The 12124-nt window shown below is 41.8% G+C and overlaps 1 protein-coding gene across 1 annotated transcript; it reads left to right on the top strand.

The window, feature by feature from the left end:
• The first annotated feature begins 5731 nt into the window (after positions 1–5731).
• On the top strand, positions 5732–11717 carry LOC139536890 (arylsulfatase I-like). Its single transcript, XM_071337594.1, has 2 exons — positions 5732–6374; positions 8884–11717. Exons 1-2 carry the CDS (start codon positions 6067–6069, stop codon positions 10292–10294), a joined length of 1719 nt encoding a protein of 572 aa, XP_071193695.1. The 5' UTR covers positions 5732–6066; the 3' UTR covers positions 10295–11717.
• The last annotated feature ends 407 nt before the right edge of the window (positions 11718–12124 follow it).

Genomic DNA, 12124 nt, shown 5'->3' with positions numbered 1-12124 from the left:
GCTGCTGCATTGATGTGTTCATTGTTTGTGTTTTCATGTGAATTTCATTCCATTCATAGTCATGTGAAGCTTGTAGGAGTGCTGATATTGGTAAGTAAATGATTTGATGTGCACCCAATACCCTGTTCTATAGCCCTGTTCTATGTACCCAATGGTCTGAGACAATTGCAGTGCAAGGTTCATACACAAGTGTCTGTCAACAATGTAATTTTATATTCATGCTATAGATATAAACACTTCAGTAATTAGCTTTTGAGTAAAGAAACCAGATTAAAAGAGAACCATGTTCATCATTATCAATAAACGTTTCAATAATTAGCTTTTGGGTAAAGAAACCAGATTAAAAGAATCATGTTCATCATTATAAAGGTTAAACAAATATATATATCAATGAACAGTCAGAAATGACAAATGGGAGAGGAGTTCATTGTTTTCACAAGAATGTGACCAAAGTATTTTAATCCCTTTTCTTCCACAGAAAGTTGTGGAAGTGTTCATAGCTTAAAGACCAGAAAATTAAACTTGCAAGAGTACTACACTGATAATGTTATCTAGATAATGTTATCTAGCCATACTAAACCCAGCCTATATTAATACCAAAAGCATTTTAGAATTAGTTAAAACTTTGCAAACCCCATCTTCAGTGTATTTGCCAACTTCCAGGCAGTGCAAATGTGTTAGTTACTATATCCTTACTTTACTGTACCCAATTCGATCAACACTTCGAATAGGATGGTATGACTATTTTGCCTTTCCATGTCAACACATGCCTGGTTTAGCAAGGTTACTACATGTATAAAATATATGGTTAAAATGTATGTTGGACGTATCACAATACAGATGTTTCCTAAAACAAAGTGTGGGGGATCCAGGACCGAGTTTGGGGAAACCCTGCCCTAAAATGCATGTATAGAACCATAAGTACGTACATGTAGAGGACAGAACTCATTGGACTTGAATGCCCAAACACTGACTTCATGAAAAGTAGAGAACTGTATACAAAGATGGCTTGTACTAGTGAATATACTCTCTTTACCTTTAACGTTCTAATGCAGCTGTTTTTTTAAATATCAATATCAAATCATTTCAGGTTAATTAAGTACCTTACTGTGATTGTTTTAAAATAAAATTGTTAAAAAGAGACAAAAATAGCTTCTTAGCAAAGAGTAATTTTTCAAGCAAGAATTTTGCTTGGACTGTTTGCCTGCACTGGATTTTAATTATATGTGGTGAGCTTTCAGCACTGTGTGGCAGCAGTAATGTTAGCATCACCCAAGTGGGTGATACACAGAGTTATTGGAGAGGAGTAGCTAGCTAGTTAGCTAACCATCAAGCTACTAAGCCCGGAGCAAGGACGTTGGAGACAGGACAGCGAGGTGAGCTGCTGAGGCTGCGGACATGACTGTCACTGACTCTGACCGGTTCCCTCCTCCGTGACCATCCATGCCTGAAGTTCCTCTTAATGCCATCATAACCGCTTCAATTCGTCATTCATTCTTCCAGTCCCTAACTTCCCTACTGTGTTACAATGTTATTGTTTTGTAATGTGCTTTTGTATACGCAATTCAGATTTTAGCTGCCATGTATACAAAATAAAACTAAACAAGAACAACTAATCACAGAACACATGTTCTATTCTGATGTCATACCTGGCGTCTGGCTCCGGTAAAGAATAGATATGGTCTAAATCAACCCAACCAAACAACAGACTCTCAAACTCTGGTTCATGTGACTAGAAATATCTTCTCATACTAAACCATATCGCTATGATTGTCAATGAACCATTAATACAAATTTTGTCTTATTTACTCTCTGTATGTATATCGTGACAAAACCGTCAGATAATGCTGGAACAGATGTGTGAGTTTCAGTGAGTAGAGTAAATATGAACGCTAACCACATGGGCATAGTCTTGTGCTTTTCATGTCGGACACATGACACGTTTTCCTGTTGCCCTCCTCCTCTATTTTCCTTCCACCAATGCCAACTGCTCATTCCTCTGGCCCCACCATTTTAAATATAGGAAGATCTTCTAACATGAATGATCATTGGCAGATCATTGTCTGCCATTCAGTAAAAATGATATTGGATCTCAAATACTGTGAGTGTCACAACTACACTCCCTCTCAAAGCAGGTCTTTGCATTGAGGATGTTTGCACCGTCTCCTGTGACTTCATACACACTTCAACCACCGAGGACGATTAATCCATCAATTCAATAGAAAATCAGTAGCACTTTCATACTCTCTGTTTTGTTGGAACATTCCCTTTCACAAAGCTGTACAGTTTCAAAGTTGTTAATGCTACGTCTCCTTACAAATATCTATTTCCTTTTTCAGTGTGGGAGGAAAGGACTTTGAAGGACAGAAGGCAAAAACAGAACGTTTCAAAAACCTCAGTCACGAAACTATGGAAGACAGCTCTTATGAGCTAAGGTAAATAATCGGAGGCACTTCCCTCTCCAGTGGAAAACAGAGAGAGAAAATCAATGTTTCAATGGTGGAATGCTACAGAGCGGTAAAAGAAACCACTGTCTGTTTCCCAATGCCCAGGTGGACCATAAATATCCAGTTGCAGCCAAGTTAAACACTAACACTGGAGCTAACGCTAACTCCATGGCAGCAGAGACCCTCCTCTGCACTGGGGCTGGTCAACAAGGTTATCCTAGGTACACAGGCATACTTCCTATTCAAAAAAAGAAAACAGTTGATAAAGAAAACATTTGCAGGCATAGATCAGGCAACGTTGGTGGATTCTTGACACTTGACATTGTGCTATGACCCCTTTTTGGTGGTGGCGTAGCGGTGAGGCAGCAAAATCATTGCTTTGTGTTGAGTGAAATGGGATGAACTTTTGGCACACTTTAGTTGCACTGTAAAGGTAATATTGTGCCTAGGGCCATAGAGGGAAGAGGGATGTACTTGTTAGGGAGTGGTGAAAAAAGTATCCAATTGTCATATTTGAGTAAAAGTAGATATACCTTAATAGAAAATGACTCAAGTGAAAGTCACCCAGTAAAATACTACTTGAGTAAGTCTAAAAGTATTTGGTTTTAAATATATTTAAGTATCAAAAGTAAATGCAATTGCTAAACTAATACATAAGTATCAAAAGTAAAAGTATAAATCATTTCAAATTCCCTATATTAATACAACCAGATAGCACATTTTTGTTTTTTACATTTATGGATAGCCAGGAGCACACTCCAACACCCATACATAATTTACAAATTAAGTATTTGGAACATGACACATTTCCCTGTTGCCTACCATCTCTATTTTCCGCTAGATCAGAGACAGTAGTGATGACCAGGGATGTTCTCTTTTATAAGTGTGTGAATTGGACCATTTTCCTGTCCTGTTAAGCATAACAATTTTTACTTTTGGGTGTCAAGGAAAATGTATGGAGTAAAAAGTACATTATCTTCTATAGTAATGTAGTGGAGTAAAAGTAAAAGTTGTCAAAAATATAAATAGTCAAGTAAAGTACAGATACCCCAAAAACTACTTAAGTAGAACTTTAAAGTATTTTACTTAAGTACTTTACACCACTGTTGTTAGTGTGTGTGTGTTTGATTTGACAGCAGGAAGCGTACCATGTGAACACACAAGTATATTGCAGGGGCCTCTAAAAGTGACAGGTAAATCTGATTCTCCATCAACCTTACATATACAGTTGAAGTTGGAAGTTTACATATACCTTAGCCAAATACATTTAAACTCTTGTTTTTCAATTCCTGACATTTAATCCGAGTAAAAAGTCCCTGTTTTAGGTCAGTTAGGATCACCACTTTATTTTAAGAATGTGAAATGTCAGAATAATAGTAGAGAGAATTATTTATTTCAGCTTTTATTTCATTCATCACATTCCCAGTGGGTTTACATACACTCAATTAGTATTGGTAGCATTGCCTTTAAATTGTTTAACTTGGGTCAAATGTTTCGGGTAGCCTTCCACAAGCTTCCCACAATAAGTTGGGTGGATTTTGGCCCATTCCTCCTGACAGAGCTGGTGTAACTGAGTCAGGTTTATAGGCCTCCTTGCCTACACGCTTTTTCAGTTCTGCCCACAAAGTTTCTAAAGGATTGAGGTCCGGGCTTTAACTTCATGACTGATGTCTTGAGATGTTGCTTCAATATATCCACATAATTTCCCTTCCTCATGATGCCATCTATTTTGTGAAGTGCACCAGTCCCTCCTGAAGCAAAGAACCCCCAGAACATGATGCTGCCACCCCCGGGCTTCACGGTTGGGATGGTGTTCTTCGGCTTGCAAGCCTCCCCCTTTTTCCTCCAAACATAGTGATGGTCATTATGGCTAAACAGTTCTATTTTTGTTTCATCAGACCAGAGGACATTTCTCCAAAAAGTATGATCTTTGTCCCCATGTGCAGTTGCAAACCGTAGTCTGGCTTTTTTATGGCGGTTTTGGAGCAGTGGGTTCTTCCTTGCTGAGCGGCCTTTCAGGTTATGTCGATATAGGACTCGTTTTACTGTGGATATAGATACTTTTGTACCTGTTTCCTCCAGCATCTTCACATGGTCCTTTGCTGTTGTTCTGGGATTGATTTGCACCTTTCGCACCAAAGTGCGTTAATCTCTAGGAGACAGAACGCGTCTCCTTCCTGAGCGGTATGACGGCTGCGTGGTCCCATGGTGTTTATACTTGGCTGACTTGTTTTGATTTTCCCATGATGTCAAGCAAAGTTTGAAGGTAGGCCTTAAAATACATCCACAGGTACACCTCCAATTGACTCAAATGATGTCAACTAGCCCATCAGAAGCTTCCAAAGCCATGACATCATTTTCTGGAATTTTCCAAGCTGTTTAAAGGCACAGTCAGCTTAGTGTATGTAAACTTCTGACCCACTGGAATTGCGATACAGTGATTTATAGGTGAAGTAATCTGTCTGTAAACGATTGTTGGAAAAATGACTTGTGTCATGCACAAAGTAGATGTCCTAACCGACTTGCCAAAACTATAGTTTGTTAACCAGAAATTTGTGGAGTGGTTGAAAAACGAGTTTTAATGACTCCAACCTAAGTGTATGTAAACTTCCGACTTCAACTGTACCTTCTCTTTGTAGCCGCATCCTAGCCGAGGGCATGGAGTCTATAAAGGGATATATAATGTAGTGCTAGATTACTGCACACATAGACTGATTAGGAGGTAGACGTCCTGGTTCATGATTCTCCTCTCTAAAGGGCAGGGTCCATCACACAACCTTTGGAATACAGCAGTAGCCACAACATACGCCTACATGTAGGCTGACTGAAGCCTGCCTACTCCCATTCTGACTTTAAATATTAGAGTTATCATCATATCATGAAATATAAAGTCTGTCGTAGAACTTTTGAAATGCAGACAGGCTACTTAAATAACATGGGCATACTTGAGCACAAGAAAGGCCTAATTGTAGTGTGTTCACTTTAGCCTACTCCCATTCTAACTTTAATAATAAAGTGATTCTACCCATAATCCGAGATTTTTGATTTATGTTCGTTTAAAAAAACTTGTTGCGTAAAATAAATGATTTTATTTCAATGCAGGGTCTAGGCAACTTTCCTTGAGATGAGCCGCACCGGGCTTTTCTTGTACCAGGGGCAGTGGGTGGGTCCATGAAGGGGTCTTGTTTCATGTTCGGTGATGAGACGCGGGCGGAGTTAACAACCACTGAGAGGAGAAATAGTGGAAAAGATAGGCTAATGTGGGCTACTGTAAATATCAAACCATACTTGGCCGGCCAGTGTTTAGTGAGGACTAGGGAATGGTTATCAGCGTGCCTGGAAACGATGCAACTTTATAATGTGCAGTAGTAGCTTTCAAAGTTTAGAGGCCAAGTTTACAGAAGAGAAGCTTGGACGTTGTAAACGCAGAAGACCGTCGTGATGACGAATGAGAATCTGCGGCAGAAACAATGTTTCCACTCTGCATCCTAGGATCATCAATTACGCGCGTGTGTATACGTATTATTTCAAGAATGTGTGTAATACAAAAAGAAAAACCAGAGACTAGAGTGCGAGTACCCTAACGACTCTGTCCAAGTACACTCTAAAATCAGTAAAAATGCACGCAGTTACCAGCCTCTCAATGGTCAGTCTGTTAAGTTTTGGCTACCTATCCATGGACTGGATCAAGCCGAATCAAGTGGAGGAGCACACTCAAAACGATGCCTCTATTACGTTTGAGCCAAAGCAACCACCACACATTATATTCATACTGACGGATGACCAAGGCTTCAATGACATAGGTTATCACAACCCGGACATTCGGACTCCAACTCTGGACAAACTGGCCGCGGAGGGGGTGAAGCTGGAGAATTACTATGTTCAACCTATCTGCACTCCGTCACGCAGTCAGTTGATCACGGGCAGGTAAGCATAAAAGCCTCAGCATCCGGCGTTTTGACACGGATATCCTTGAAGATGTGCTTGTAATTGGTTCTCTTGATCACAGATTAAACATAACACGAATTGTTTTATGTGGGCAACATTATCGGCAATGACAGTGTACAGCCAGGTGAGTAATTACAAGTATAGAGAAACCACAAAACGTTATAATGCATCATCTCCTGATCAAGATGCTGGTTGCGTTTGGTGATAAATATGTGCATGCATGGTACAATGCATTCCTTTGTTAGCCAACTTGTGTGCCCCTTAGGGCCTAAGAGTCCCTAAGACTCAGAGTCCCTAAAAATCTCTCATTCTGCCCCTGAACAAGGCAGTTAACCCACTGTTCCTAGGCTGTCATTGTAAATAAAAATGTGTTCTTAACTGACTTTCCTAGTTAAATGAAGGTTAAAAAATAAATTTAAAAAAGACTGAACTATGCAGTGCCCTAACATATGTAGAGTACTTTGAAGTGTCTCATTCAGCACTGAAAACAACTGTTAAATGTTTGCACTAATGGTGTGTCCCTTGAGCTGACTCATCCAGAGCAACCGTAACATTTACTGGAAGTACTACTGCTGGCATCGACAGTATGTCATAACAGATGAGTTAGAGGATCATTCACAAGGTTCGGAATTCTCAGCGAATGAAGGCGAGTCGGGAAAGCGAAACAAAATTGCTTAGTTTTCCCACAGACATTGAACAGAGATTGAATACATCTACAATAGAGGTCAGGGATACTGTCATTTGCCAAATAGTCACTTATTTTACTATAACTTACCAGGAAAGAGCTGTACACTGTTGGGGGAGATCAATGCTCTAGTAGATACCTCTGTTTCTACCCAGGGTACATGAGTAGAAACATCTGCTGTTGAGAGCAACGTGGAGAGCTGCAGGATGAGGCCAGTAATTGTGAAACAATGGATGAGGGCTGTTAAAGACTGGATAAACACAACCATATGAGCGCCAGGGTAGGAAAATAATTGAAAGGGAACGACACAAATGCTTGGATGGAGTCCTTGCCTCCTCAAAGTTGTGTGTCTGAAACAAACACGGGCTATATTCCCTCTATCATAGTACTCCGAGTAGGTTGTACTTGTTGATATGTCCTAACATCTCTTCAAGTTCACAACTTGGGGGAGGTCTTACCAGGACAATGTACGTTTGTGGAAACATTTTGTGAAAATGGATTGCCAGGAACTTTTTTCATTGCAGGGTTTGCTTGACCGACTGTTCTTGAGTGGTGAAGTTGACATACCACACAGCTGCTGCACTGCATCCTGAACAATATCTGTGGGGCCGTCAGAGCACTTTGTCTGTGTGTGTGTGTGTGTGTGTGTTTGTGTGCACGTGTGTGTGTAATGGGGTTGGTTGGTAGCCTGTCACTAGGGGATCTCTCTTGCAAAGAAACAGTTCACCCCAGAGTCTGAATCTCCACAGTGTTTCTAAGAAGAATTGAATTAGCTGTTTTCTCCCCAGCAACTCTCAGCTAATGAACAACCCACAGGGGAGGGTGATGAACAGGAGCAAGACAGTTGTTTTTTTGGGCTGAGGAGTGAGGACATGACACACTCACTATGTGCCTGAAAGAGATGTGGACAGAAGGCCAAGGCCTAATAACCATCCTATTGACTGTTAAAGCTATGAGGAATGAAGAGAGAAAAAAGAGCCATGGAATGTTTCTGTATAGGTGTGTGTATATCTGTACTGCGTCACCCATTACATGAACTCTCAGTGGACTCTCTCTCACCACATGCTCATTTTGGACTTGGTGTGGGTCGTGGGAGGAAGGGACTTGTCTGAAGGAAGTGGAGTGTGTCTGCTTACTGCAGTGTAGACCACCCAGATATCAGACCACGCTAAGAACCTGGGTGGCCAGACAAACGTTATATAGGGACAAGGTGCAAGTGTTTTCATGTGGTACAATGTAACTGAAGTGCTACACGGTGATATAAATAGGTACGTGTTCAGGACTGATGAAAACTTCAATATCTCTTCTTTTACCTGGAATGTTTTGGTATTTCTGTTAGTGGCCGCAGCACCTTTTCAACATCAGTGTTTACTATAGTTCAATAGGGGGATATACTCGTTCTTCTGATTCCTGCAACATTCCTTTGCTCGCTCACCCATATCCTTGCAAAGTATCCCAACAGTACCCTTCTCCTTCCCTGGTGGGTGACAAGCTGTTGCACACTTCTGGCCGAAAACAGATGCTAATGTTTAGAAGAGTTTCCTTCAAGACTAATTGACTTAATGAATTGCCTTTAATGTCTTGAAAGCTGCAGTCAGGCTGTAAAACAAGCTTTGCCAACCACATAGTAATTTAATGGTTGGTAGAGCACAGCATACTTATCTGTGAGGAAAGTGTATCTTCAATAAGAGTGTTCTCAGCATCATGACTCTATTGATCAGCTCCAGCATTGAATGGGTTTATTTTACACAATGAATGAAGATGAATAAGATTAGCTGTTGGAAATTATTTCTCCCTACACAGATACCAGATCCACACAGGCCTCCAGCACTCCATCATCCGGCCTCGACAGCCCAACTGCCTCCCCCTGGACATGACCACACTCCCACAGCGGCTGCAGGAAGCAGGGTACGCTACTCACATGGTGGGCAAATGGCACCTTGGCTTCTACAGGAAGGAGTGTCTGCCCACGCGCCGAGGCTTCCACAGCTACTTTGGCTCTCTGACGGGCAGTGTGGACTACTACACGTATGGCTCCTGTGACGGACCAGGCCTGTGTGGCTACGACCTCCATGAGGGGGAGACCGTGGCCTGGGGCCGTGGAGGCAAGTTCTCCACCCACCTCTACACGCAGAGGGTACGCAAGATCCTGTCCACTCACGACCCGTCCCGCCAGCCCCTGTTCATGTTCCTCTCTCTCCAGGCTGTGCACACACCCCTGCAGTCGCCCAAGGCCTACATCTACCCCTACCGCGGGATGGGGAACGTAGCCAGAAGGAAGTACGCAGCCTTGGTGTCCATCGTCGACGAGGCTGTACGCAATGTCACCTACGCTCTGCGCAAGTACGGCTACTACCGCAACAGTGTGCTCATCTTCTCCACTGACAACGGTGCCCAGCCGTTCACTGGGGGGAGTAACTGGCCCCTACGGGGGCGTAAGGGGACCTACTGGGAGGGAGGGGTCCGTGGGGTGGGCTTCGTACACAGCCCCCTGCTGCGTCACAAGCGGAGGGTTTCCAAGGCCCTCCTGCACATCACTGACTGGTACCCAACCCTGGTTGGTCTGGCTGGGGGTAACGTGTCACTGACTGAGGGTCTTGACGGCTACAATGTATGGCCAACCATCAGTGAGGGCAGAGAGTCCCCACGCCTGGAGATCCTCCATAACATTGACCCACTCCACCGGCGCTCTGGCCTGGCGTCTGCGTCTGGACAGGAGGCCCAGCATGTGTGGGACACCTCGGTCCAAGCTGCCATCCGGGTGGGGGACTGGAAGCTGCTGACAGGGGACCCGGGCCATGGAGACTGGGTCCCACCACAGGTACTGGCCAACTTCCCAGGCAGCTGGTGGAACCTGGAGCGGAACACTGAGGCAACAGGGAAGTCTGTGTGGCTCTTCAACATCACAGGAGACCCCTATGAACGCAGTGACATGGCTGTGCAGAGGCCTGATGTGGTCAAGAATCTGCTAGCACGTCTGGCCTACTACAACTGCACTGCCGTCCCTGTTAGGTTCCCCACCGACGATCCCCGGGCCAATCCAGACCGCAACGGGGGGGCCTGGGTACCCTGGGTTGGGGGGGACGAGGACGAGCCGAAATGGAACGGGGTCTATAAGAAAGGGAGGAATAAAAAGAAGAAGAAATGCAAGCTGTGCAAACTGAGATCCTTTTTCAAGAAACTGAATACAAGGATAATGTCCAATAGAATATGAGGTGGGAAAGTCAATGACACTCAGTCACAAGTAGCCTATACATTTTACACTGCAAGAATAATCTGAGCCAGCAAACACTTTGTGTGTGTGTGACAATGGAAAATGATGTTTACTATACTGCATCTCGTTGAGTGTGCTTTCATATGGTTTTTGGATGTCGGACTATTGGGTTCTATTGTGTTTATTACATTTTCTATTTGATCCATTTGTAGTGTGTAGCTAAGTGAATTCAACATGTTTATGTTGACCTACTCACTCGGGGTTGTTTCAGCAGTAATGACATGAACTGACCTGTTTTTTTCTATATTTTTGAAAATATCTAAGTAAAGAAACAACTGTTCTAATTAAACAGAAGCTAATGGGTGATTCCTCATGAAATTAGAACAACACAAGCCCATGATTTTGGCGATTTTCATATCATTTAATCGATAGAAGAGTCCTTTGGAGGAAGGATTGTTGACGTGTATTTGACATTTGTATCTTTTTGGCCTTACCTGGGCCTCTTTTTAAAGCTGTGATCCGCGATAGGCAAAACAGAGCCATTGGCCGCCCCAAGCGCATTCGTTTTGGTTTGAAGAAACTAGCGTCAAGAATTGTGGTAAAAAAAAAAATCGTTAGTACATACTATACTTTTCTATCGCGCGTGCAATGATATGCTGAGGGAAAAAACAGTGTTCGTTGTTTTAAAACATCTTTGCTATTGTAATATTGCAAATGGACAATGGACCGATCGCAGCTTTAAGACTCGATAGTGTTTTACAGCTTGCTCTGCAAATATGAGTAGTATTTGGAGTTAAATTATAATTGTCTTACATTAATTAATGCATTTTGGAAAATATAGACATGTAAAATGTACCATTTTTGATTTGGCAAATGTTTCTATTGTTGAACATAATATGTTCAATGGGCATATCTAAGTTCCAGAGTGGGATCTTTTGCTCGTTTTAAAGTAATGATTCATTTTAAAGAGCAATATGTGCATGTTAGGCAGGTTTCCATTTAAGTTTATACTACAAAGCAAAAGCTATGTCGCAAAATAACACTGCAACATGTGTAATGGAAACTGCAGCTATAGGATAAATGTCCTAAAGATCAACAAAATGTTTATCCATTCGACAGGGGTGGGTTTTTTCTTTTGTCTTTCTTTGTTTATTGCGACAAATGATGTAACCTGTGTTTTTACGAATAAATGATGATTGCCGAATAATTTCGAAGGTACGTGGGGCATGTGATGTCATCACATAACTACAGTATCTTCAGAAATGATTCATCACACACTTTGACTAAATGTTACAGCCTGAATTAAAAATTTATAAAATGTCGATTTTTTTTGTCACTGGCCTACACACAATACCCCATAATGTCAAAGTGGAATTATGTTTTTCTAAATGTTTACAAATAAAGGAAAAATAAAATCCCGAAATGTCTTGAGTCAATACGTAATCTTTGCCTTTGTTATGGCAAACCTAAATAATTTCAGGAGTAAAAATTCACAGAAGTTGCATGTACTCCCTCTGTGTGCAATAATAGTGTTTAACATGTTTTTTTTATGACTAGCTCATCTCTGTAACCCACACAAACAATTATCTGTAAGGTCCCTCAGTCGAGCAGTGAATTTCAAACATAGATTCAACCACAAAGACCACTGAGGTTTTTCACCATCTAGCAAAAAAGGGCACCTACTGTTTTGTTACATGGGTAAAAATACAAATATATATCCGTTTGACCATGGTAAAGTTAATAATTACACTTTATATTGTCGTATCAATACACCCAGTGAAAACAAAGATACAGGCGTCCTTCCTAACTCAATTGCCAGAGAGGAAGGAA

The sequence above is a fragment of the Salvelinus alpinus genome, chromosome 13 (genome assembly GCF_045679555.1).
Source record: "Salvelinus alpinus chromosome 13, SLU_Salpinus.1, whole genome shotgun sequence".
Taxonomy (NCBI): domain Eukaryota; kingdom Metazoa; phylum Chordata; class Actinopteri; order Salmoniformes; family Salmonidae; genus Salvelinus; species Salvelinus alpinus.
Note: the sequence above shows the minus strand (reverse complement) of the source record. Positions and strands in the feature narration are given on the sequence as shown.